General features: G+C 54.3%; 1 protein-coding gene across 1 annotated transcript; it reads right to left on the reverse strand.

Moving 5' to 3' along the window:
• Positions 1-903: 903 nt before the first annotated feature.
• Positions 904-16,579, reverse strand: Ppp1r9b (protein phosphatase 1 regulatory subunit 9B). Its single transcript, XM_052197634.1, has 10 exons — positions 14,914-16,579; positions 11,183-11,315; positions 9,722-9,842; positions 7,435-7,539; positions 6,381-6,516; positions 5,739-5,891; positions 5,598-5,651; positions 2,966-3,195; positions 2,643-2,739; positions 904-2,459 (listed from the first exon to the last, which is right to left on the reverse strand). Exons 1-10 carry the CDS (start codon positions 16,291-16,293, stop codon positions 2,406-2,408), a joined length of 2,463 nt encoding a protein of 820 aa, XP_052053594.1. The 5' UTR covers positions 16,294-16,579; the 3' UTR covers positions 904-2,405.
• Between the last annotated feature and the right edge of the window lie 10,145 nt (positions 16,580-26,724).

A 26,724-nucleotide genomic window follows, 5' to 3' on the forward strand; every position in this document is an offset into this window, starting at 1 on the left:
TTGGCCTGAGAGGAACAAGTTTTGCAATGCAACTAACTACTAGGGAGCAGCTCCCCAGGGGCTGTTAGTGGCCTTCTTATAGAGCCCACTCAGCTCGGATGTTGTCAGGGGCTAACCGAAGTGACCAAAGAGCCTGGAGTCTGGGACTTTTTTTTTCCTTATCGAGAAGGATCATCCCCCCATCCCTACCCCAAGCTACTGAACATATTTGCCTTCCAGGACCTGTACAAGAAAAGGCTGTCATGTACAAAGAAATCTCATTACAGTTCACTTCTGGGTGTCACAAAAACTTGTCCCTGGAACTGAGAGCTAGCTAAGGGGGCAGATAGGACTATACTGGGGCCTCTCAAGCCAGCTGAGGAGGGCCAAAGAACATTCTTTGACCATGAGGACCATGCTCTGACAAGTTATCTCCTAGAAAATGTTTGGTCCTTCTGGTACTTCATAGGAGACCTCTGGGGTCTTGCAGATTGCTCGGGTTTTCGGGGAAGGGAGTTGCTTTCACTGTATTCATCCATCCCCTGGTTTACTCTAAAGATCTCTTAAAAAACAGACCTAAAGGTACCATCTAGAAGCCAGGCGGCGCACGCCTTTAATCCCAGCACTCTGAGAGGCAGAGGCAGGCAGATTTCTGAGTTCAAGGCCAGCCTGGTCTACAGAGTGAGTTCCAGGACAGCCAGGGCTACACAGAGAAACCCTGTCTCAAAAAAACAAACAAGAATCAAAACAAAAAGACACCATCTAGAGAGCTCAAGAAAACTGAGGAATGGTAGCAAGCGAGTTGGCTGGGGTCGGAGAACTGAACTAGCATTAAGATCGTCCCTAGATCCTGTGCAAAATTAGGAAAAGACCTCTGGCATCCCCTCCCCCACTCCAGCGCATCAACAAACCAGGCGGCGAGGCTCCGGGGGCTGCTTTTATGGGGACGACCTGACAGAGGGCATGGTCCGTACAAAACCAGGAACAATACATACATATATATATTATATACAGAGACGGGGGTCCTCCAAGGGCGGGGCAGGAGCGCTGCCGGTCAGAACCGGAAGTACATCGAGGGCCCGCCCACCCAGCTCCGCCCCCTCCATCTGCCTGGGTGAAGTGCAGGGGCCGGGCACTGTGACAGCCAGCTCTTCCCGGGGAGTCGGGTCACGTCTAGGGGCGGAAGAAAGGGGCAAGAAATACTGATTGATGGCATGGTCTATTTACAGGGGACTAGGAGAAACCGAAAAGGATAAAACTGGGTTGTTTTAAAAAGAAGAGGGAAAGAAAAGGAACAGAAACTTAGGCTCAGGGCAGGGTTGGTATGTGGAAATAGCAAGAGATGGATTCTGAAAGGGGAGGGTACCTGAGGGGGTCTCACCTCCCTTGGTCCAAGCCCCAATTTGGGGTTAAAGTGGGGAAACTGAGTCAATTTCACTTAGAAAGCAGGCTGACAGCAAGCAGCCCTGGTCTCCAAAAAGATGAGTAGTAGTAAAATTTTGCCCTCCAGTGAAAACATTGGAAAACAGTGGGGGAAGAGAGGAGGGGAGGTGGAGTCTCTGATGTTAAGACAAGGCTTTCAGGGGTGGCCCAGAGAAGGGCAGTGCTCCCCAGCAGGCACACCACCTAAGCGGACCTCCCTCCCTCCTGGAATTCCTAGGCTAGACCAAGGAAACCCGAACCCCAGAGTGGCCTCAGGGCAGTTCCAGGAGGAGGCCTAGGGCTGTTTGGCACCTGGGAGAGAGGAGGCTCAAGGAGAAGTTGGGGGCTGTTGCCTTTCCTAAGGCGTCCACGTGTTCCGGACTTCCCCTCTACCCTTCTCCCACTCACCTCCCCCTGAAGGATACAAGAGAAATCAGTGCAGGGCCAGGCCCAGCCTCCGCTCAAGGGTGGGCTCTGTCCCTCCCGGGATGGGGCGCAGGGCAGGGCTGGGAGATGTCAGCCCCTCCAAGCAGGAGGCCGAATGCAACAGACAGCACAAGGATGGGGCAGAGGAAAGGGCCGAACGGAGAATCTCAAGTCAAGAGGCCCAGGGCCGTCCGGACCGTGGGCAAGTGGGGAGAGGCTGGGAGAGCCCCACTCCGGTCCAGAGACACAGGCTGGAGGTTAGAAAGTCTGGCAGTTTGGTCTGCAGGTCCGTGTGTCCATCCACCACCCAGGCCAGCTGTTAGCTTCTCTTGGCCTCTGCGCCTCGGCCCCACAGGGCAAGGAGGCCGCTCTTCCAGCCAGCACCATCTGCCCTGGCCACCCGAAAGGGGCCTGTAATACGGGCCCTCTGGTCCCTGAAGCTGGGGGGAGGTGGGGTGGAAGGGTAGGGGGAGTCGGGGCACCTGTCCCCAGGCTGGTAGGGGTGGGGTGGGGATTGAGGACAGGGGGTGAGGATAATGGGAGGGGATTATTATTGTCCAGTAAAGGAGTTATTCCTGTTAAGTAGAATTGGAATTCCTCAGTGTTTGCAGGTTTCCTTCCAGTTCTGAGATCTAGAGAACAAACAGAGGAGGGCTCAGGCCTGGCGGCTCAGCCCGGATCCTGTAGCTTCGCCCCCACCCTAGGCTACGCCCGAGCTCCCAGCCAGCACCTCAACCCTCCCAAACATCATCAGCTGAGTGAGTGCTGGTTCCGGCTTCCATGCCGCTTGCTCTGTAGCCTGCCTAGGGTGCTACCTTGTCCAGAAGTTTGTCCATTTCCTCCTTCCTGGCTAGCTCCGACTCTTCCAGTACCCGACGCTGGGCGGTCTCTTTTTTCAGGAACTCGATCTCCCTGGAGATAGGCAAGGGACAGATGGTGGGTTAGGGTGTATCGTGTGGCTTTGGTCCAGGGAGACGCAGGCTTTCCCAAGGCCTCTAGGGCCTGTGTGTGGTACCCCATTAAAGTGCCCCCTGTGTTCCTTGTCTCCCTCCTCAGCTGGAGGGCGGCTGGGGTGGGGACTACCACTAAAGGCCTCTCCACCCGGCCTAGGCCCAGCCCCAAGGCTCTTGACACATACTTTTGCTGGTAGTCCTTGATGAGACGCTTGGCCTTGCTGTACTTGCGCTCCAGGGCCTGGTACTGGGCCTGAGTCTCCCGCAGGTGCTCATCCACAGCCTGGCACAGGCTCTGGGCCTCACCCCAGTAGCCCTCTAGCTTCTCCATCCGCTCCTTATTCTCCTCCACGCTCTGCTCCAGCTGGGCCTTCTCCACCCGCCAGCGCCCTTTCTCCTGCTCCAGACTCTGCAACTGTGAGGAAAGAGCAACCCTGGGTTGGAGGGGACCAGAGTGAGCCCCCTGGAGCCAACAGCCCCTAAGGATCCCTACACCGGTGGGCCAACTGGCCCCCAACTACTAATTCTCTGAGGCTGACCTTAGAGTTCTGCTGGGGCGGTAGCAGGCGCCCATGAGTCACCACCAATTAGCAACTTCTGCCTTACCCTGAAGATGGGAGTGACATGCCTCAGGGCTGGTGAGAGGGTAGCTATGAAAGACAGCCACCACCAGCTCTGCGCATGCCCGCCCTCTGCAGTCCTGGTTTGCTGACCAGTCCCTATCCCTGGAGATTCTTGGACAATCCAGCCCTTTCCAGCTCCCAGGGGACTGTATTCCTGCTGGCTGCACGCTTCTCGGTATCCTCAAGACGCAGCACCGCCTCCCGCAGCACTGCCTCCCGCAGCACCCTATGCACAGAGCCCGAAACCCTGAACTCCTGCAGGATCCTGAACCTAACCTAGCCCCACCTCGCAGCTTTTCAGAGGCACTGTGCCCCAGTGGCACTCTTCCCCCTCAGAGCCGACTCTCTTCACTTGCTTCCCTGGCGGGAGGTGCTGCTGTCCCACCACAGTCCCAACACTCAGGCTCCAGGTCCTGGTTGTCCTCCTGTCTTACTTGCTGCCAACATCTCGTGCTTTCTAAGCCTAGATACCTCATGACCCTCACGCTTGCCACAGGGCCTTTGCAGGTGCTGTTCCTTCTGCTAGGAAGGCCCCATCTACCCTCTCCTGCAAACCTGTGTGTATCCCAGAGAAGCCTGCTGGGACTTGAACGGGGCAGCATCCCCTGCCCTGCAGTGGGATGGGGTTCTTCCTGATCTAGAGCCTCCGTAACTCTTCAGGTAGGAACCACGGCTCTGCAGACTACTGTGCAGACTCGTACGACACACAAGGACAAAGGCAAACTGCCTGAAGTGGCGTAAGCTATCGGAAGTTACCTTAGATGTCTGTCCGTTGACTGCCTCTTTGCTTTCTGAGCCTAAAACCACCTGTGACCTGCCGTCAACTTCGTGCCCTGAGAACACCCCCCCAAAATATAGTCTGGCCCTTCCTTTCCATCCCTGTACTCTGTACATCCTTGTACTCTGACTCACCCTGACAGCTTCTACTAGGGCATCTAACCGATTTGTCCATATCCATGTCTTTCTTACCACCAAACCTGTTTCCCACACCCGCCCCCCATTTCCTAGGTGGTGAACTTCCAAAAAATGTCTCGGGTCCACAGCTCCATGCCTGTAGGACTGAGGCGGCAGTTCTGAAGGGTGAGGTCTACACAATGTCATTTTCTAGCTTTCCCACCAGCCAGCTGCCTCGTCACCTCTGCCAGCAGGAACAGCTTCCATCCCCTGCCGACCTCCTTCCAAAGCCAGCCTGCAAGCCCCCACGCAGACTCTCCTGCCCTGCCCCGGAGCCCAGCCCCTGCCCTGCCCTCCTCCATCTCTGTGGGAGAAGACACACGTATCTCTGCTGCCCTGTATCTCCGTGGTCCCTGGAGATCGGTTTCTCCCACTACCCCGGAAACCCCGTGGGAGTTGGGACTCCTTCAATATATAGAAATCTGTGTCTACAATGCCCGGGAGTGTGTGGGTACCCAGTGTGCGTGTAAGCATCTGGTGTGCATGATACAGTAGCCATGTGTGTTACCAGCTGGTGCTTAGTACCAGCATGTGTGCTGCTGGCCTAGGTAGAAAATGTACATGTCCTCTGACACTCTTCCTAGGCCAGGTGGCCTGAATGGTGGTCACGTTTGAGTGCTTCTGCGACCTCCAGGGCAGAGTGGGGCTACCTACTCAGGCCAATGCCTTTGGCAGAACCAGTCGTGGGCATCTGGGCTGACTGAGTGTGTAGGTGTCTGAGTGAATGGGTGTGTGGCTTCAGGCTAGCATGTGTCACTACGTGCACCGCTGTGTACTCGTGGGAGTCAAAAAGCCTCTGTCTTATCTCAGGGCTTTTGGATGCCTGCTGAGCAGAAAACACAAGACACCGAGAGTAAGACTTGGTTCATCAACAGGGAATTGTTGATACTGACTTTCGACTGAGCACCGACCCTGAAGCAGGCTGCCAAGTTCCTGTATCTGCTGCAGATTTCCAATGTATCGTCTCACTGGCTTCTAATCTACACAGCCCTATGCCGTTACACCACACCTCACACATGAGGGGAAAGAGACTCAGTGAATGGATAGGGGAACAGATGGGCCAGAGCTCTCGGGCTCTTAATCCTGATATCCCAGGTCTCATAGTAGCTCATGGTGAACTGTGGTGCGTTGGGGGCGGGAGGGTGCCAGAGCTCCTTCCTCCAGCCCTCAGCCCTGCTCCTCTTCATGCGCTCACGTGCACGCCATGCGCTCACGTGCACGCGAGCACGCACACCCTCACCTTCCGTTTCAGCTGCTGGATTTCCGCTTCAGTGACAGCGTGCTTGATCTGGAGCTGCAGGCAGAGGGTGGCACTCAGCTCCTGGGGGGCGGGGGGCTCCCCACCTGCCTTCCCCCGCTGCCCCAGGGCCCCTCTTCCAACCTCCTTGAACTTGTGCACCAGTTTCTCGGGCTCCATCTCCACGGGGGACAGCGCGTCCTCATTCTCTGCCAGTTCAAACACCTCGATAGCCATCTCTCCCCCCGGGAACGTCGGGCTCAGCTCTTCGTCTTCGTCGGTGGCATACTCTCCGGTCTGTGGAGGGATGCAGGCTATGTGGGTCCATGCTCCACTTCCCTCAGCAATTCCCACTGCTGCCAGGCTGGAGGCCGCAGCAGTGTCCTCATGCTGGACTGAGAACAAACCAGGGAGTCTCCATGGCTAGACACTGCCAGCCTGCAGAACCTTCCTGTACTGTTTCCTCCATAACTCAGCTTCCTTGAGGACCCACCCCTCACCTAATGAGGTTCCAAAAAGTAGGGGCCCCCAGAGTAAGGACTCAGCGAGGACTGTTTTCCTTCTAGTTACAAGGAGACAGAAGAGTGGGACTCTTCCCTTTGACCACGGTCCTCTGAGGGGGAGGGTCTGCTTCTCTCTCTGACCGTAAGCTCCCCTGGGGCTTGGGGGTGGGAGGGGTTGCTGTTGTTTTGTTTTTGCTTTTTGTTTTACTAAGCCTGGAAAAAGTCATTGAGGCAAATGACTGCGCTGCTTCATCTGACCACCAGAGGGCAATCACGGCCCTACCTCCTCATCATCCTCTCCATACTGGGCGTATCTCTGCTCCATCATCTCCCGCTGCCATCTCTCCTGCTCCAAGGTCTGCTGGATTAGCTGGGCCACTTCACTCTGCTCTCCAGGCCGCTCCCGGCCAATCATGAACCTGCAGGGGCACCATTGTCATCTGTCATTCTGGCGTCCTCTCAGCCCATCTGCAGCTGGGAATGCCACTGCCCTCCCCCCAAACCTAGGTCCTCCCAAGGGAGGTGAACTGAGAGGCCGAGTCCAGAAGCTGTAGAATTAATAATGAATAGGGGAGCTGGGGCTCTCGCATGGCTGCCTACCAGGAGAAGCAGGAAGACCTGCTGGCCTTCCTGACCAGCTGTGGGAAGGGGAGACCAACCACACTCTGCGCCGGGCTAACGGGGACAAGAGCTCAGGGGCTCTCGGCATAGCAACTGCTTTCACCAAAGAGAAACCAACAACCACGAAACCAAGCCAACCAAACCAATAGTGAAAGAGTGGGCAAAATGACCTATCCTAGAGGATGGCGAATAGACAGACGTAGAGGTGTGTCTTGGATGTGCTCCAAGGCCCTGGTCAGGAAGGGGCAGGGTGATGGCAACTGCAGATTAGCACAGGAGGAAACAGTGGGGCTTCCAGGCACCAGTTCCTCCCCCCCCCCCCCCCCCCCCCCCGCCACCCACATCCTGTTTCCCCCCAACACCCTTTCCCACTCTACAAGTGGGGCAGGCAGTGGTCCCCAGGTGTCCTGCCAGAGGTACACACAGACTTCTGCTTCATTTCGTGGGACAGCCTTACTAACAGGACCTAGGGCGGGCCTGAGTTGAAGCTCTGGGGGGCAGAGCCTGGCTTGGTTTTCAATAGGTGAGTTAGAGGCCAAGGAATAAAACTGAGGTGAGCACAGAGGGACAAGGAGTCTGGAAGCCCGAGTCGCAGCCATGAACAGCGGCCTGGGATCCAGGGATGGGAAGGCAGGCCTGGCAGGGGCTGCGGGCACAGTTCCCCGGGAGGGACCTGGTGCAGAGAGGCAGCTCTCTGACTGTTCCCTGACCCTCACCGCACTCGGCCTTTGGTGTTCCTGAGCACAGAGGCTGCGAAGCTCTGGGTCACCCCCACCAGGCTGGTTCCATCCACCTCCACCAGCAGGTCGTTCACTTGGATCCTAGGGAAAGTGGCATTTGTTACGGAGCCATTGGAGGAACAGAAGCTGGGTTAAAGATGGACGCTTCCCACCGGAAACTCAAGGCTGAGTCCCAACAAGGTTCCGGGAAAAAAGGTAGAGAAGAGAGAGAGAGAGAGAGAGAGAGAGAGAGAGAGAGAGAGAGAGAGAGAGAGAGAGCGCCAGGCAACACGGATGTAGTTATCCAGGACCAGGAAAGGCGGCCGGTATCCTTCCTGTAACAACCACTCTTGTCTCCAGTCATACTCAACAGGGTGATGTGACCTGCTCAGAGCTCATTTTTACATGACATATGCCACCACCCCAATGTCCACCCAAATGCCTTAGACCCAAGCATGCTCCTCTCCTGCTCACACACCAATCCACACCCGCAAAGTTGCATACCCCAACGCAATCTAGCTGCGGGGGGTGTCCTGGCCCTCACACAGGAGCGGGAGACGGGCTGGTAATCTCGCCTGTGAGGGCTGCAGAAGATGGGGGGAAGATCTGGATACCTTCCTCGATTTCCACCTCTTGGGAGGCTTCAAGCCTCTTGGGGCTTCAGGTGGAAATGGAGAGAACGCCTGAGGCGAGCAGTTTCCCCTTACAGACCATGTTCTCACGTGGACGCTCGCCCGCTCGTGATGCTCACAAACCTGCTCTGCTAGCAAAGAGGCGGCAGTGGCCAAGCTCCGGAAAGGGGGCAAGTGCCAGGAAGGACGCCATCCTTCCCATCCCTGCCACCTATGCTACAGCAGGCAAAAGCCCTCTGAATTGGGCATCCGCGCCTCTAACATGACCCTACAGTAACCCAATCCTCACTGCTAATCCCAGGCATGCTGAGTGGGTGAGGGTGTCAACGCTTCACGGCTTTCCTGAGGGAAAGCCTTATAGCCGTTCCCACTTCCTCCCCCTGTAACACACACAACAGAAAATCTGGCAGAGAGGAGCCCGGATACCAGAGCTCTAGCAGCCTTGAGAACCTTCTGACTTACAGAACTCCAGGCCTCTGGCCATAGATGTTCCACACACCTATGCACAAATGACGAGCAACTTCAGCTCCAGAACACTAGCCACAACTAGCCCGATCCTACCCATTCCGGCAGCCCTGCAGCCCTGCCCCATTGGCTGCCACTTGGAAGCCCTTCCACTAGGGCTGGGGACACAGCTCAGCTGGCATGGTGCTAGCGTGCACGCAGGAGGCCCTGTGCTCACAAGGGACCTTTTATCTCTATTTATTTTTGTTTTGTTTTTCAAGACAGGATCTCACTCTGGCAATCTGGGAACTCACTCTGTAGACCAGGCTGGCCTCAAGCACTTAGATCCGCCTGCCTCGGCTTCCTGAGTGCTGGGATTAAAGGCTTAAGCCACTATACTGGGCTGCAAGGAACCTCTTATATATACTCACTGGGCCTTGCTAGTCCCTGCCTGGCCTTTAGCTCTTTCACTAACACTTCCTCTGAGAAGCCCACCCCAACAGAGTGGCCGGGTCCTCCTACTTTATTGTTTGTTTGTTTTGAGACAGGGTTTCTCTGTGTATAGCCAAGACTGTCCTGGAACTCTCTTTGTAGACTAGGCTGGCCTTGAACTCATAGAAATCCGCCCGTCTCTGCTTCCCAAGTGCTGGTATTAAAGGCGTGCACCACTACTCCTGGCTAGGCCCTCCTACTTTGGGCCTTCATCTATTCTTCCCCATTCATCCAGTTTGTTTGTTCTGTCTGGTATCTGTCTACTTTCCTACACTGCTTGTTTTCCAAGGGTAAGGCCCTCTACACTGATGGCCAGGGCCTGGCACCAACCCAGTGCGAGTCAGGCCCTCAGTATTTGTTAAGGGAAAGAACTGCGAAGCCTTATTCCAGACACGCAGCCCGTGTTCTTCCTACTAGGGCCAACACACCCCCTAAGCCAGTACACACCGTGCTAGGTACAGCCAGGCTTCACACCCCTCCCCCACAGAATGTGTGGGGCCCCAGGGAGGGCTCCCATCTGTTCGCGGCTGTCACCCCAAAGCCTGGCACAGCACCTGCACAGCGGTGCTCTGTAAGCATCCAAAGACTCACACACCACACATATAGGCCTCCCAGAGGCGGCAGCTCCCGACCCCAGATAAAAGAGACTTGGGGAAGGGAGTGGAAGGAGGGAGAAGAGAGTGGAAGAGGGGGAAGGGAGTGGAGGGGGGTGGTACCTGCCATCCCGATGGGCTGCACCACCCTCCGTCACAGTCTTGACAAAGATGCCCAGCTTCTCCAGGCCCATGTCAGCTCCGGCGCCCATGCCAATGATGCTGATGCCCAAGCCCTCAGAGTCTGTGAGGCAGAAGGGGAGAAGTCATGGCAGGGATCCTCTACCCTACACCACGCCTTCCCATAAGCAGTCCCCAGCTTAGGAGTCACCCCATGATGGGAGAGAACTATGGTTCTACCCACCTCCCTTTTGCCAGGCTAACCCACATGCCTCACTTCCTGCCCTTTGCCCTATTCCAGGAGCTGCCAGGCAGCAGGGTGTGTGAGGGGTGGCTGGGGTGTGGCAGACTATTGTGCATACAGATAAGGGTGTGTAGCTGGGATGGGGACTGAGGCGGGATTTAGCCCTCAGCCTCTGGTCTCCTGGCCAAGCTTTAAGGCCAGAGCTTCACTGACCAAACACGGATGCCTATTGCCTAGCTACACATGCACCGTGTGACCCATGGGCCTCTAGCATCCAAACATACGACCTTCCCCATGGACACTCCCTGAACACGGGCACCTCTATCCACTGGATGCCAGTCCTGGGAAACATCCCGATTCCTCTCTCCCAGTTCCGAGCTCTGCTAGGTCAAGTGGTCACCAGGCACTATTGATAGTGCAGCCGCTTCCTCTACGCGACTGCTGACGCCACTATGGGAGACCATCGTCCACTATGATTCCTCCCTGTACCCATGCCGCAGTGATCTTTTTTTTCTCCTCTTTCCTTCTTTTCTTTTTCTTTCTCTCCCCACCCCCAACCCCTAAGACCGGGTTTCTCTGTGTAGTCCTGGTTGTCCTGGAACTCACTCTGTAGACCAGTCTGACCTAGAACTCAAGAGGATCTGCCTGCCTCTGCCTCCCAAAGGCATGGGCCACCACTGCCTGGACACTGAACTTTCTGGAATAGCTTTCCCCGTCCCTACAGTAGCTCCCAATCCCTCTCAGACACGACCATGCCCTCGCCGTGGTCCACACCACCCTGGTCACACATTCATCCTATGCTGAGTGTACCTCTCTGTTCAACCCCACTTTCCAAATGGCGCCTCTTTAAAGTTCAGCTCAGAAGAGTTCACTTTAGAGTGTACTCCCTCGGTGAGGCTCTATTAAACAAAGCCTCTCTTTCCTCTCAGCACGTATGCCGTAAGGCTGAACTTAGAGGAGCCATCTCCCTGGGAGCCTGCTTTTACCTGTCTCTGTGCCTCCAACAGAGCTCAGGGTCACCTACACGGTACTTAGGAGATGTGTCCGCCAAGCATCACCCCTTGGCAATATACCGGAAACCCCAATGGCTGTCGGTGCCGCCAAGGGATGCCGAGAAAGGCAAGTCGGTGCTGGAGTCAAGAAGTCTAGCATGTGTGGGTGCTCACAGGGGTGGCAGTCTTGCACCGTAGAAGACCCCAGTGTGTGGCCTGGTCTCTCACCCTTCTCCAGCTCCACAGGAAACAGCTCCAGCCTCTCCACTCGCTTCTCTAGCTCATATTCCGCAGAGGCCGCCATGGGATCCACGTCTTCATTGCGTCGGTCGTAGTCCTCGTTGGAGTACGTGCTGAATACCTAGGAAGGAGCAACCCTCTGAGGTCCACAGGAACGCAGGAGCACGTTGGCAGGAGAAGGCCCGTGGGCCGGCTGAATTGCCTGAAGCCCCGTGTCCATCTGTCCAGAGGCCCTTCCCTTACACTGATCTCACAAGGAATCCAGTTCCCAGCAAGAGGGCTTCCTAGTTCTAGAAACCCAGGAGCAAGGGAGCAAAATATCCATTCCACATGGTGTGGTCTGGGGAGGACCAGATGGACAGTCCCTGGAGACTGCAAAGTCTGGGTCTCCAATAGTAGGGCAGGGGGAAAGGAAGAGAGGAGACCTATGAGCCAGACAGCTGAGGGTGGACACAGACACAGAGGAGGAACAGGCTGAACCGAAGACAGGAAGAGGAGGAGGGGAGGAGGGACGGAGGAGGGACGGAGGAGAAGACACTGGAGGATGCCAGATGGGGGGAGAGAGGAGGAGAAGGGGAGGAGGAGGGAAGGGGAGGAGGAGGAGGGAAGAAGGAAGGGAGGAGGAGGGAAGAAGGAGGGGAGGAGAAAGACACCGGGACCCTTCCCTGCCCAGATGCTGAAGTAGATGGCTGTAGAGGGGTGGGGAGGAAGCAGAGGCTCCTTCTACTTCCATGAAGAAGGAAAGGCCATTAAATCCCAGGTAGGCCTCAGAGAGCACGAGCGGGGGAGAAAGCAGAGTCCCTCCCTATGGCTCTCCCACACACCAGAACTGTGTCCCCGAAGAACAATACCCCTGTCCACAGGTACCAGAAGAGTCAGACATAGACCCCAAGACTGGGGCCCTAAAGGGACCAAGGATCATGCGCAGTGGCAGTCTGTCTGCCCTTACACAGCGGTCCCTGGGCCCCTCTGCTCTCTCTTTCCAGAGGTACTCTGACCTCTTCATAGGATCAGCGAGAGGGAGACGGGGCTTTGTGGATACCTGATGCTCATTTGGAGGCCCTGTGGTGGTTTTTGGTTTTTGGTTTTTGATTTACTGCTAGCCATGACAGGTTGGCATTGCTTGAAGTCAAGTGGGGGCAGGAGAGGCAGAGGCAGCTCTTCTCAGCTCGAAGGGCCAGAAGGATTAGAGGAAGACACTGTCTCCAGCCAGACGGGTGCTCTAGGAGCATGCGCACGGGCACCCGGTAGGCAGGGTTACTCCTTTGTTGGGGCTTACTGAATGTCATCCAAACCTCCAGTCTCATCACAGAGGTGGGAGGCGGAGGGGATCTTTCCAGGCCCAGCCAGCAGCACAGCTGGGGTTTATGTGCTCACCTAGCTAACGCCCTTCCTCGACTCTACTGTATTGGACACGCTCATGCTCATCCAGCTACTGTGCAGTGGCCAATGGACTGTTCCCCAACATCTGGCCAGCGGTCCCGGTCCTGAAGCAACAGACTCTCTATTCCTCATATAATCTACTACCCAAGGTCACAGGGGTTGCTTATCCAGTAGCTGGGCAGCACTAGATTCTAGATGGGCTGTGGTAGGCGGGTCACTAGTGGCTTAGTTACCTACTGCAAAGATGTTTTAAGCTTTAAGACAAAGAATGGCATGAGCCTGGCCCAGCAAACTGGCCTTGTCCCATCTCTTCACCTGAGGCCTCTGTCTGGCCTTTACCCTGTGCCCTTAGAGACAGTGCTCCCCAGCCCTCTCCTACTCTACAAACCCATCCATCCCCACTTGCCAATACATGCTCCACTCTGACTCCCAAAACACTCTGGGGCCTGATCTGGGCCTTGTCTTCTGATCACAACTTGTCACCTCTTGTATCCTGCCCCCTGTGGAAATCCCAGGTAGGCCTCGGGCTCAGAGGCCTGGGGCCACCAGTCATCCTCCTATCAGAAGGCCCTAGATTCAGCTATCTCCTCAGCAGACAGTTTGGAATCATAGCCCCTGTGCTGAGCAGATACCACGACCTCCATAACGGTGACAGCTGGGTCAGGGAGGGGCAGAGAACCCTGGCTTCCCCTTCAGTGTGGAGATGGCAGAGGAGAAAAGCCTGGGGCCCTGGCCAGGCTGAGGAGGACGAAATCCCCAGCAAGGCCAAAAGTCAGGCACGGGAGCCTCTGCGCTGCCCTGGGTCTCATGCTAGTGGCCGGCTTGCTTCAGAGTCCCCAGGGAGTCCGGAGCACTGCTCCAAATCGTGTGCTATTTTTTACCAAAAAATCAGGGTAAGGCGTCAGATATAGACAGAGGCCCAGACCACATTCCCTCTCTATGAGGGCATGGGGCTGCTCAAAAAACCCCAACGGGAAGGGTCAACTGCCTCTGACACCCTCCCAACAGCATCCACTCCTTCCTGGATCCCACTGCCTTCACAGGGAACGGGGCATGGAAGAGTCTTCCAAACCCCGGGGCAGGGATGGGTGAGAGGCTGGCCACCCTTAACCTTTTGCACCTCTGCTGGCCTGGGGGAGAGGAGGAGGCTGAGAGTCAGAGAAACTCAGCTTAGGTGTCCAGGAGTAGCTATGGAAACTGCAAGCAAACACATGGGGTTTGGCTTCAGAGGGTGAGGAGGAGTCGGGCCTAGGCCAAGGAAAGTCCTTGGTGCTGGCTACTCCCACGGGGGCAGGCCAGGTGCTGGGCTCTGTAGAGCTTGGATAGGGAAGACCAGACCATCAAAGCTGGATGTACCAGCTGGGCACAGGACAAGGGGAAATGGGTGTGCTCCCCAGTTCTTAATCCTCCCCGGGGGGACACCTTTTCTTTACCACCATGGACTCAGAGGATCTCAAAGCACGGGCTGGCACAGTTCACAAGCCAATCACCAAAAGTGAAAAGCCCCCAGCCTCTGTTAAAGTACATAGAGAATACGAAAGAGGGAGGATTCCCAGACTAAAGGTATGAAAGTCTGTCAGGCACCTTAGGGGAACTTCCAGACTCACCGCCCTCTTCCTGTAGGGCCTGCTCCTTCAAGGACCATATAAGATGCCCCTTTCCTGTGCAACCCTGGAGAGGGGAAGCTGGCCCAGCATAGACCCTAAGATGTTCTTTCCCCAGCCCGTCACATGGCCGTGGGCCTGCTCATCCTCACAGACCTCTGCTTCCTCCTTTCACTTCTGTAAAGCTGGAGTGGGGCTACTGGCAGGGAAGGAGAGCAGCCTCCCTCTGTGTCTTGGGGGAAGTTCCCAGCTCCCCTCTCTCTCACCCCAGACAGAGCCAGCCTCACACATCCAGAAGCAGGAAGTGTCCCCAAGCTCCCCACCTTTCTCTTCCCGACAGCAGGACCTGTGTAGGAACAGTGTCCCCAGGACAAGTCCCACACCCTTTCAGGCCAGCCAAGTCCCAGCCTCTGGCAGCTTCTGGAAGAAAGAATGTCTGGGGGAGGAAGAGAGTGCAGGTGTCCCAGAGTAGGCGTGGAGCAGGGAGGGATGCTGGGACCTGAGGGCAGGTCGCAGCAGGCCACCTTCACAATCAGAGACCTGAAAACCTTCCCACTCTGACACACAGCTGGACGTTCCCCCACGCCTCCCTCACTGTGGGAACTTCTGGGAACCCGGCTGGGTGGCAGGGGCTGACTCAGCCTGCCACACACGGATGTCTGGGCGGGAGCGTCCACAGCACGTGGCAAGGGCAGCTGGGGGGGGGGGGGGGTCCAAGGGGGAATCACTCACTTGGATCGGTGCGGTGCTGAAATGGATCTTCCGGCTCGGGGCCGGGTCCTCTTCCTCTGAAAGCCCGGGTATCTCCACACACCCTGACTCCGGCTCGTAAGGGGGCTCCCCGTCCTCCTCATCTTCTTCATCGTCCTCCTCTAGGGCACTGCCCCCAGAGTCCTCCCCGAGTCCACTGTAGGCGCTCACGTCCACCAAGTCCGCTTCCGAGAAGTCCTCCTTCTTGGATTCATCCACCTCCTCAGGTGCCATGTCCGGGGCCCGGCCATTGTCCACCCCCCTCTCTAGCGTCGCCACTGACGCTGCCACCGCCTCCTCCTCCTCCTCAGGGACCGCTTCGGCCTTGGGTTCCTCGGGTGCAGGGCTGGCAGTGGTAGCCGAGGTGCTGCCATTCTCCAAGGCTGCATGGACTGTCACCTCGGCCTGGATCACTTCCCCGGGAGCAGACTCAACCTCAGACTCCCCACTTTCCTCAACCTCCACAGGCTTGATCTTGCGCACCTCCCGCGGCTTAGGCGGAGGTCGGGCAGGGGCCACCCGATGCTGTGGGGGCTGCTGCCCTCCGGGGCCACGCTCCTTCTCGGTCGCAGCATCCCCCGATGGGGCGGGAGGTGGTGGAGGTGGCTGGAACACCCGGGACCGCTTAGTGACCAGCTTCGAGTTGACCTGGGGCGCCCCCGCGGCCCGTGGGGGACCGGGTGCACGGTGAAGGCCGGTCCTCGAGTCGGCTTTCTCGAAGACCGCACTGAGCTGGCTGACCGTCGGCGACACGGCGTCAGCATCCAGCTTGTCCAGCGCCTCGGTGCTGCCGTTAAAGCGCACCACGACGTCCAGCTTCCGGTCCTGCAGGCCGGCGCGCTCCTGCCTCAGCAGCCGCCGCGCCACGGCCTCCTTGTCGCCACCCGAGGCCGCGGGGACGCTCCGTTCGAACAGCTTCCGCGTCTCCTGCAGCCGGGACGGCGGGTGCGGCGGCGGAGCGGGCTGCGCCGAGGGCGCGGGCTTGGAATCGAAGCGGCTCACGCGCTCCGACACACTGGTGCCCAGCTTGAGCAGGGCACTGTGGTCCACGTTCTCGTTCAGGCTGCTGGCCCGCGGCAGGGACAGGCGCACGCCGCGATCGGACGCCCGTGGGGCCTCGGCCATGCCTGCGCCGCCGCCTGCCTCACCCGGCGGCCCCGCGGTGGTGCCCATCTGCAGGAACATACTTTTGATGCGGTGGACGTTGGAGCCATATTTCTTATGGTGGGCCGCCTTGGGTGCATCGTCGGGCCCGGGCGCATCGGGAGGCTTTAGTGCCTGGATGCCCGCTTCGTAGGCGCTGCGGTGCGGGGAGGCGCTCCGGAGGGGACCCCCGGGCCCCCGAGGCTCCGTCTTCATCATGGTTGGGGGAGCCGGGTTCGCATCCCCCCGCTCCCCGCTGCCCCCCTCCAGCAGGCGGCTGGCCAAGTCGGGACCACCGCCCCCTCCCCCCAAAGAAAGAAATCCCGAAAGGCCTTCTACAGAGTCCCCCAGAAACCAAGCTGCCAAAAAACAGTTAACCCTGCTTTAAAAAAAAAAAAAGAAAAAAGAAAAAAGAAAAAAAAAATCTCCGGGCGCCCTGTGTGGGTCGCCTCCCCCAACCAAGCTGCCAAAGACAGCCAGCCCCCTTCGAAAGCTCTAGCGGCCTGGCGCGGTCGCCCCCACCCAAATTGAAGAAGCAGAGGCTGGCTGGAGCCGCTGGGACCGCGCGCCCAGCCCGCGAAGCAGCGGCCGCGGCACCGGCTCACATCCTCCGAGGCGGTGTCAGCGGCGCTGGCGGCGCAGGCGCCCCCTACTCCGGCCGGCGGCCTTGGCTCTCGGGGTGCCCGGCATCCCCGCGCCCGTGGCTGCTCCGCTGACCCGGGCCGCTCCGCCGCGCCTCCCTCCCTCCCTCCCTCCCCCCCGTGCCCCGAGCCTCGGTCTTTCTCTCGCTCTGCCCGAACCACGGCTGCCGGAGACCGAGCGGCTGCCCTTCTCGCCGCCGCCGCTGGGGGACTGGTACCACTGGGTCCTAAAGGGATCGGATTTCCGGGACCGGAGCCTGAGAGCCCTCCCCTTCCCTCCCACCCTGTCGCCTGGTCTCTCCTACTCATAGTTGGCGGACAGCCTTCTGCAGCTCCTAGGACCTTGGCTATTCTTCTTCAACCCTCCCATCCCAAACTCGGCGGCTTTTCATAACCCACATAGGCGTCCCCTCATTTAACCCTGGGGGCGGGGAGCCTTCTAGCTACAGGAGTCTGGCCTTCTCCCACAAAGTGAAGAAGTTCTGTGGGGAGGGCCCTTAATCATTTCCTTAAAGGTCTTTAGGGTGTTCAGGGCTACCAGCATCAAAATTGTTGGGTGCTAGATCAAAGCACATATTTCTAGCTTCTTCCCAAAGTTGGTGAAGGGGTTATCTCAGGGGCGGGACCTGGGATTCTGCATTTCCCCTTAGGGATTTTTTTTTCCATTTTTTCAGGGTGTAAAACTTTGGCCCAGCAATCTTTGTAGTGCTCTGTGGGGAGGCGAAATGAAGAAAGGGATGGGGTTGGGGGGGGATACGTCACCCATATGGCAGGAGATTGCCAAAGGTGCTTTTTGCCTTTGCAAGTCTTAAGATGACATTCTTCACTTACCCGCTTGGGGAGAGGGGTACAATCCTGGCCTTCATAACCTGTCAGCAAACTCTCTCTGCAACAGGAAGGTTTGGAAGGTGTTGGTTGGGGGTGGTTGGAAGGAATGATTCTAGAGGCCTAGGGCCAAAGTTTCCCTATTATTGAGAATTCTACTTTGGGACTTAGAGGATTCGGGTCACTTGTGTGCAAGTGTGTTTGCATGTGTGTGTGTTCCCTACAAAGCCCATCTTGAAAACTCAGCTTCTTTAGAGCCCCTTCATTCCTCACATACACAACAAAGGGCCTTGTATGCCCGTTATCCTTCCCCAATCTGGCAGCGAGGATCCATCCAAAATTCAAGTCTTCGATGTGTAGCTCCAGTCGTCGGTAAATTCCCAGGAACTGAACTGGGTGGACACTAGGACCCAGAAAACAACTCAGGCACAAAGCCTCCCCCCTCTCCCCAGCTGCTTCCTGCAACTCAGGCCTTCCTGCGGCCTTTGCCTCCTCCCCCGCCCTCTTCCCCTCCATCCTCTTCCTCCTCTTCCCGTTTTCTCACTCTCTCCGGCTGGCCTGGCCGAGCTCATGGAGGGAACCCTTTACCATTCCGTTGTCAGTGTGTGGGTTTTGTGGGACACTAACCCATGGCACGTGCGAAAGAGCTCCGCGCATGGGGGATGGGATGTGGGGAAACCGCCTGGGAACCCTGAAGATTGGGATGGGGAGGAGCCAAGAACCTCTGGACTAGCTCCCTAGAGTAGTGTGCCAGGAGAGGGAAGATTTTTGGCTCTCATCTGGAGCCGGAGATGAACCCAGATCTCAGGCTTTCTCGGATGCCCCCTCCATTTCCGCACAGTGGCGGGAGACTTACCCCTCCCCAGTTCTGCATTTGGGGATCTGTGCAGGGTAAAGACACCATCCAGGTCCCTTTTCACCCCCTGACCCATCTTAGAAGCCCTCTTTCCTGAACCAGCTTTAAGACTTACTCTCCAATTCAAGGCCGGGGTTTGAGCCCTCCACCCTAACCCGACTCTGGCCGTCGGTTGCTTGTTTTTTGAGAAAGGATCTGCAGTATCCTGTGCTGGCTTCGAACTAAATATTTAGCCAAGGATGACCTTGAACTTTTTTGATCCAACTGCCGCCGCCAACTCCCGAGTGCTGGAATTACAGGCTTGAGCAGTCGCGCTCTAACCCAGGGCTTTCTACTTGCTGGGAAAGCATTTTAGCAACATCCCCAGCTCCCACTGTGGTGGTTGGGCGATGCCCTTCTGCTCAGCCCATCGCCAGTTGGGAATCTGATCAGTGTTCCTTAGAGTTCCATCGTGCACTGGGGGAGGGCCCAGGGCCCTGGGTGTTCTGCCCAGAATCTCCCACACCCTTTGTGGTGAGTCATTTTTAACTGGCCCCAGCCCAAGGGGTCTGTACCCACACTCCTGGCCAGGTGGGAGGAGGGGTTGAGAACCAGCTGTTAGCCCTTTTCCCAACAGCCTTGGCAGAAATTTAGAACGAACTGGATTTATGGGTACCCTCAGGTCTCCCTTGTCCAGTGATTTCGCAGAGTGAAAACTCCTTTGAGGGCTTTGGGATGTGAGAAGGTGCGGTAAACGCGACGAGGAGCTTGGGTGACGGCCGCTAATGAGTAGAGATAATTATTTCATGGGGGCTCCTAGATGGCTGAGCGGCATCCAAGCTGGAACTTCTGAAGAAGCGTGGTAACTGCTTTACCGTCACGTGTTCCTTGGAATCAGGCAGGACACAATCTGCCTAAGAGACGGGTGGGGCACAGAGTGTCACCATCCTGTCCCTGCCTGTCAGAGGTAAACTTTCATTCCTCAGGGCTGTAATGTTCACAGATTCTCCCTTTTAGCATCCCAGGATAATTTGAAACTTTTGGTCTCCCCGGGGCCCCGCGTAGAGGAAGCCGTTGATGCCATGGTCAATGTACCTGGTGATCTTGGGATGGAAGGTTTTTTTTTTCATTCCTTTGTCCTGTAGAGAGAGGGAAATGGAGTGCTTCCCAAAGTCGAGCCAGCATCCAGGCTTTAAGGTCTTGGCTATACCACTTATTATTTTTTTTTAAAGATTTATTTTATTTATATAAGTACATTGTAGCTGTCTTCAGACACACCAGAAGAGGGCATCGAATCCTATTATAGACAGTTGTGAGCCACCATGTGGTTGCTGGGAATTGAACTCACGACCTTTGGAAGAAAAGTCACTGCTCTTAACTGCTGAGCCACCTCTCCTGCCCGGCTATACCACTTATTATCTGTGTGACCTTGAGGAAGTCGAGGATCTCTTCCGTGCTCCCAGGGAATAAATTGAGGCCTGCGAGAGGTGCCCAGAAATGTGTGACCCTATGTAGGGGAAGGAGAAGCCTCCCCAGTAATGGCCAAATGATAGAAACTGCAACAGGCTGTGATACTCCTCCCTCTCTCCCGGCCTGGACGCTCATTTCTCAGGAGGGCCCTCACGGAAGGCGCTGCTCTTTGATGATATGACTGGAGGCTTGCCGCCTTTAAATGGCAGGTGCAGAGATGGTGAAGAAGATGGGTGGAGAGAGTCTGATGTGCGATAAAGTCCCAGCCTTCAGCACCCTGGGCTCAGGCGTGGGCTGGGGGCCAAGGCTGGCTGCTCTTCCCAGCCCTGGACTGTTAAGACAACATCTGAAAGCCGTTTTTGTTTGGTGTTTGTGTGTTTGTGTGTTTGTTTGTTTGTTTCCTGGCCACTGTCATCCATGAATCCTTGAAGAAGCTGATAGACGCCCCCACCGCCCAAGCCCCCCCCCTCCCGCCACCCTTTGGCGGTTCTGTGGTTCCTCAACAACATTCACCCCAGTTCCTCTCCTTTGTTTGTCCAGGGCCTTGAGCTAGTTCTGGGATCCACAGAGGATATGCTTGTGAACCCACATTTCCAAATAGGAGAGTTCACCCAGCGTGGCCATGCTGGGGTGTGGTGGTGTGGTGGTGAGGAGTTAAGAGTCCTTGAGAACAGGAAGGAGGGAGCAACACAGTTAAGAGACCCAGCCAGGGTTCTGCAGGTCTGAATTGAGTCCTAGCTCCTCCCATTTTCTCCGTGACCTTGGGCTAGTTATTTTGGATTCCTCAGTTCCTAACGTGCTCAACCTGAATGTCTGAAATCTTCTGACCATGAATGACCCTGGGTGTCTCCTACTTCCTGCGGGGCACAAGCTGGAACAGGGCTTTGAAATCAGGCCATTTTTGTGAGAATGTGCCCACCCCCACCCCAACAAGCTGCCTTTTCCAAGATCAAGGACTTTGCCAGATCTCTTCATTTGTAAGCCGAAGACGATAGGCCAACTTCAAGGAGTTGCCCAGGGCACTAAAGAGATCCTGAAAATGCAGAAAGCACAGAGGCTGGAGCTCAGAGTGTGGGCTGCCACCGCCACTGAAGGCACGTGTCTCGGAGCATGTACCAGGGGGCGCGCCCGCACAGTGTGGGCAGGTACGCAGCTGGGAATGAGCTCCCAGTGTATACAGCTCTTGAGTCTATTTTCATGACACACTGGGCCTCTGCTTCTTTTCAGGGTCCATTATGTGAAATTCTGCTATATAAGCATTCCTGCCCGTGGCTCCTCCAAACCCTTCTGAATCGTTTCTGTTTGCCCTGGAAGAGACTGAACCCAGAGCCTTAAGCACGCAAGGAAAATGTTACATCTCTTAACTGCACCCCTGTCCTGAGATAATTTTTGAAGGTGACCTTTCTTCTAAACTTACCAAAGGGTCTTTTATTTCTAAAGTCTATCACTGTACCTGCTGAGAGAGGAACGGTGGCTCCCTTTTGCCCACAGCTGGGAGATAGCTACTGCCTGTTCTTTTTTTTTGTCTTTTTTCTTTTCTGGCTACTGGCTTTCGTCCCATCAGTCTCACACTGTACTCTAGCACCCTGTGTAGCCTTGTAAAGATCACATGATTCTTGGAGACTAGGGAGGCATCAGTGTGTGGGGTGTGTGGGGTGTGGGGTTGGGCGATAGGGTGGGACCCAGCAAAGATATCTCCAAATCCTCGGGTGCTTTAAAGGGAAGCCTATATTTAGCTGGCTTAGCCTGTAAATATGTATTTTGCCACGCCGTAGTTGGAGCCATGGGGGCTCTACAGACACGCAGAGAAGTCAAAGGGGAAAAAAAGAAGGAACAGGAAAGATTAGGCAATGCATTTTGTCGTCAGCACATCCAAGGAGCTCCAACAGCGAAGAACTTGTATTTCTGTGGGGTTTTTTGATGGCTAACTGTTTTTTTCATCTGCTTTCTGGACCGTGTGCAAGGAAGAGGCCACTTTCAGAATCACTCTTTCCCATAGGCCTTTGCCTGCCATCTCCAGCCTGACTGGCTCCAGCAGGCTCTGCTGGGTCCCCTGGGACCTGGCACGGGCTCGGTCTCCAGAAGGCTGCTTTTGCTCTTCTATCTTAGCCCCTTGCTCTTCAAGTAGCCTCGGGAAGGGGCGGGGCAGAGAGTGGAACACTCGCAGTCTTGTTATTTTGGGGCAATTCTGCTTCCCCAAACTCTTACTTTTTAATCTTTTTTTTCTTTTCTTTTACTTTTAGTTTGAAATTTTTCAGAGAAAATAAGGAAAGTTCAGAGAATTGCATCACAGCAGAATTTACAAATGTCAGTACTGGGCCGTTTTGTTTGCTTCAGGTTTGCCCATGGAAATGATATTAATCTGGGAGGCTGGAGAAATGGTTTGCTCAGTAAAGTACTTGCTGTACAAGTGTGAGAACCTGAGCTCCATCCCCAGAATCTAAGAGAAAATCATGCCAAGAGAGGTGGCTCAGGCTTGTGATCCCAGGGCTGGAGAGGCAGAGATAGAGGCTTGGGGCTTAGAGGCCAGCTGACCTAGCCTACTTGTCTAACTCAGGGCCAGTGAGAGACCCGGTCTGAGAGAGAGGGAGAGGGAGAAGGGGAAAGAGAGAGAGAGAGAGAGAGAGAGAGAGAGAGAGCCAGCCCAAAGCAAACTGCAAAGGTGTTTCCCATCTTCCCCGGTGGAAACTATCTCCCAGCACCATACCTCCCTGGCCCCTCCCACTGCTGCCCCTGGCAACCACTTGTATCTGTGTGAACTTGACTCCTCTAGGTATCTTATGTAAGCATCATACAGAATCTGTCCTTTTGTGGCTTGCTTGTGTTTACATAAACTGTAGCAAATATCAACCCATAATTTTACCTCTTTCCCATGCATTTACACGTCCATAAAACAGTAGTGCCTTCTGAGTCTTCACAGCCTATATACATATGTATGTATATAGCCTATGTAACAATAGCAATTCTATATATGCCATTTGTACCTTCCCCACTCAAGATTTTGACAGTGGGTCCCTGTCTTAGTCAAGGTTTTACTGCTGTGAACAGACATCGTGACCAAGGCACTATTACAAGGACAAAATTTAATAGGGGCTGGCTTACAGGTTCGGAGGTTCAGTCCATTATCATCAAGGCGGGAGCATGGCAGCATCCGGGCAGGCATGGTGCAGGAGGAGCTGAGAGGTCTACATCTTCATCTGAAGGCTGCTAGTAGAAGAATGGCTTCCAGGCAGCTAGAATAAGAGTCTTATAATTTACACCCACAGAGACACACCTAGTCCAGCAGGGCCACACCTTCTAATACTGTCAGTCTCTGGACCAAGCATATACAAACCATCACAGTCTCTATGTGGTTTGCTCATTTTAATTTCTATTTATCATCTGAATAAACTACCATGTAGTTGTTGCCAGTTCACCCTATTGACAGTGTTTGGGTGGCATCTGGGGTTTTTTTGTTTTTGTTTTTGCTGTTCTATGCAGATAAAATTCCTGGGATTTTTATCTGACCCATTCAGGAGGTCTGCCTAGAAGCAGAAATTCAGGTACTGGGTGACTGAACTTTGAACTTGGCTGTAACTGCCAAGATGTTCTCTAAAGTGGCTGAGTCTCTATCCTTCCTCCTACCAGAAACAACTGTACAAGACCACATCTGACCAGCATTCGCTATCACACTCCCCCCACCCCTTTTTTGGCAAGGTCTCATGGTGTGGCCCTGGCTCACTTGGAACTCACTGGTCTAGACTAGGTTGGCCAAAACCTCAGAGCTCTGCCTGTACTTCCTCCCAGACTAGGATTCAAAGGTGGGTTACTATGCCTAGCTTCTATCCTCTCTTTTCTTTGGGTGTTTGTACGTGTACATGATGAGTGTGTGTACTCAGAACCTAGAGGACCACTCAGTGTCATCCCCACCAAGGCCATGCACTTCTTTGCGATAGGATAGGACGTCTCATTGGCCTGAAGCTCATCAGCTGGGCTAGACTAACTGCTCAGTGAACCCTCAGGAAGTCTCCATTTCCCCAGTTTGAATTACAAGCATGGGCCACCCTCCTCCTTTAAGTGTGAGTTCTGGGGACTGAACTGAGGCCCTCACACTTGCCTGGGAAACTCTTTGTTCACTGAACCAGTCTCTCCTGTTGGGCTTTTCTCTTGTCTTTTGCAATGATGATCATCAAACCCAGGGTGTTATGAATGCTGGGTAGGTGCCTTACTGCAGAACGGTATTCCTACTTATTTCTTATTTTTGCCAGTCTGTTGGATGTGAAGAAGCGGTACGCCCTTTAATGTGATGCCCTGACCGAGGTAAAGCGTGTGTCCTGGGCTCATTATCCACTTGGGTTTCCTCTGGATAAATCACTCCGATTGGCATCCTCAGTTATCCTGTAGTTGCTTTTGATGAATACTATAAAAAGCCCATGTAAGGGCACCGGTGTCAAATGCTGGAATGGCGGCACATGCCTTTAACCCTAGTTCTGCAGAGGTAGAGACAGGCAGACCCCCCCCCCCCCAGGGGCTCACCAGCCAGCCTGGCCTAATCAATAAATCCCAAGTAGCAGTGAGAGAGACACAGTCTCGAAGAAAGGAGATGGCTTAGTGGTTAACAGCACTTGTTGCTTTTCTAGAGGACCTGGGTTCAATTCCCAGCAACCACATGGTGGCTCACGAGCATCCATAACCCCGGTTTCAAAGCCCTCTTCTGACCCCTGAGGGCGTGAGGCACACACATGGTGTGTATGCATACGAGGAAAACATTTATCCACATGAAATTAAGTAAATAATTCTAAGAAAGAGAGACAGAGAAATGACTCTTGAGAAACAAAATTCAAAGTTAACCTCTGATCAATAGTACGCGCGCTCGGACACACACACACACACACACACACACTCACACACATGAGGAAGGAGGGACAGAAGGAGGGAAGGACTGAAAGTGGTTTGAACAAAAAAGGTTATCTTTCATATCAAGAAATCCTGGGTCTGGTGAGATGGCTCAGTGGTTAAGAGCACTGACTGCTCTTCCAAAGTTCCTGAGTTCAATTCCCAGCAACCACATGGTGGCTCACAACCATCTACAATGTGATCTGACTCCCTCTTCTGGTGTGTGTCTGAAGACAACTACAGTGTACTCATGTACATAAAATAAATTAAAAAAAAAAAAAAAGAAATTCTGGAATTGAAACCTGGCAGTGGTGGCCATGCCTTTAATCCTAGCACTCAGGAGGCACAGGTGGGCGGGTCTCTATGAGTTTGAGGCCAGCCTGGTGTACATGTAGAGCTACATAGTGAGACTCTGTCTCATAAAAAAAGAAAGAAAGAAAAAAAAGAAAGAAAGAAAGAAAGAAAGAAAGAAAGAAAGAAAGAAAGAAAGAAAGAAAGAAAGAGAAAATGGCAGGAAGGAAGACACCCTGGAACTGGTTAATCCAGACTCAGTTGAGGCACTGGGATGCAGGTTCTGCCATCTTTCTTTTCCATGCCCCTTTCTGGAGGGTAAAAGAAGATATGCAGAGAAGAAACAAAAGAAGCTAGTAGATACTTTTCAACCTTGAGTCCCCCCCAGAGCCACTGCCTCCCACCTCCCCTCTCCCTCCCCCAATCAGATAATCTTCCTTTCTTGCTTGGTGACAAAATTCTATATATATCCATGCCTAAACCAATTATTGGATAGAGGAACAAAATCATTAGTATGTTTCGACCAATCACAGCTCATGGAGGGAGCTAGGGAAGGGTCATCTTTGCCCAAAGCCTTAAAGCCTGACACAGTCCAGTGTGTAATGATGAAGACAGAGAAATGATGTCATTTAGAATATACTCAAGATATCTGCCCTTTTTTAAAAAAGTCTTTTTATTTTTTCTTAAGATTTACTGTTATATCTAAGTACACTATAGCTGTCTCCAGACACACCAGAAGAGGGTGTCAGACTTCGTTACGGATGGTTGTGAGCCACAATGTGGTTGCTGGGATTTGAACTCAGAACCTTTGGAAGAGCAGTTAGTGCTCTTAACCGCTGAGCCATCTCTCTAACCCCTAGATATCTGCCCCTTTTAAAAAAAGATTTATTTATATAAACAGACCACATTCTTTTCTTTTTAAATATTTATTTGTTTATTTATTTTATGTATATGAGTACACTGTAGCTGTACTGATGGTTGTGAGCCATCATGTGGTTGCTGGGGATTTGAATTCAGAACCTCTGCTCTCTCTGGTCGGCCCTGCTCCTCCAGTCGACCCCGCTAGTTTCGGCCTAAAGATTTATTATTACATATAAGTACACTGAAGTTGTCTTCAGACACACCAGAAGAGGGTGTCAGATCTCTTTACAGATGGTTGTGAGCCACCATGTGGTTGCTGGGATTTGAACTCAGTACTTTTGGAAGAGCAGTCAGTGCTCTTAACTGCTGAGCCATTTCTCCAGCCCCCCACCCCCTTTTTAAGGCAGGGTTTTACTGTGTGTGTATTTCTAGCTGGCCTCAAACTCAGATCAGCTATCGCTGCCTTCTGAGCTCTGAGATTAAAGGTGTGTGTACTACTATGCCTAGCCCTGGTCTGTTCTTTTTTAAAAATTACTTTTAGTCCTGGGGATTGACTTGGCATATGCCAGGCAACTGTTTTACCTGAGCTACATCCTTTTTGAGATGGGGCATCACTGTGTAGCCATGGCTGGCTTAGAGTCCTGATCCTTCTGCTTCAACATTCAGAGGGCTGATTTCCGGAAGGTCCTTCCATATTGTGAATAATGACCTTTATCTGTTTTATGTGTCCCTAACAGTGTCATCCAGGCTGTCACTTGCCTCTTCACCTGGTTCAGAATGCCATTATACACACACACACACACACACACACACACACACACACACACACGGACACACACGGACACACGGACA

Source organism: Apodemus sylvaticus, chromosome 10 (assembly GCF_947179515.1).
Source record: "Apodemus sylvaticus chromosome 10, mApoSyl1.1, whole genome shotgun sequence".
Classification (NCBI taxonomy): domain Eukaryota; kingdom Metazoa; phylum Chordata; class Mammalia; order Rodentia; family Muridae; genus Apodemus; species Apodemus sylvaticus.

Excerpts from the sequence above, each read along its gene's own strand:
- Ppp1r9b (XM_052197634.1), bottom strand. The coding sequence starts at position 16,293 with ATGATGAAGACGGAGCCTCGGGGGCCCGGGGGTCCCCTCCGGAGCGCC. Across the intron at positions 11,316-14,913 it reads TCAGCACCGCACCGATCCAA|GTATTCAGCACGTACTCCAA; the intron begins GTGAGTGATTCC and ends GCTCCTTCCTAG. Across the intron at positions 7,540-9,721 it reads GCAGCCCATCGGGATGGCAG|GATCCAAGTGAACGACCTGC; the intron begins GTACCACCCCCC and ends CACTTTCCCTAG.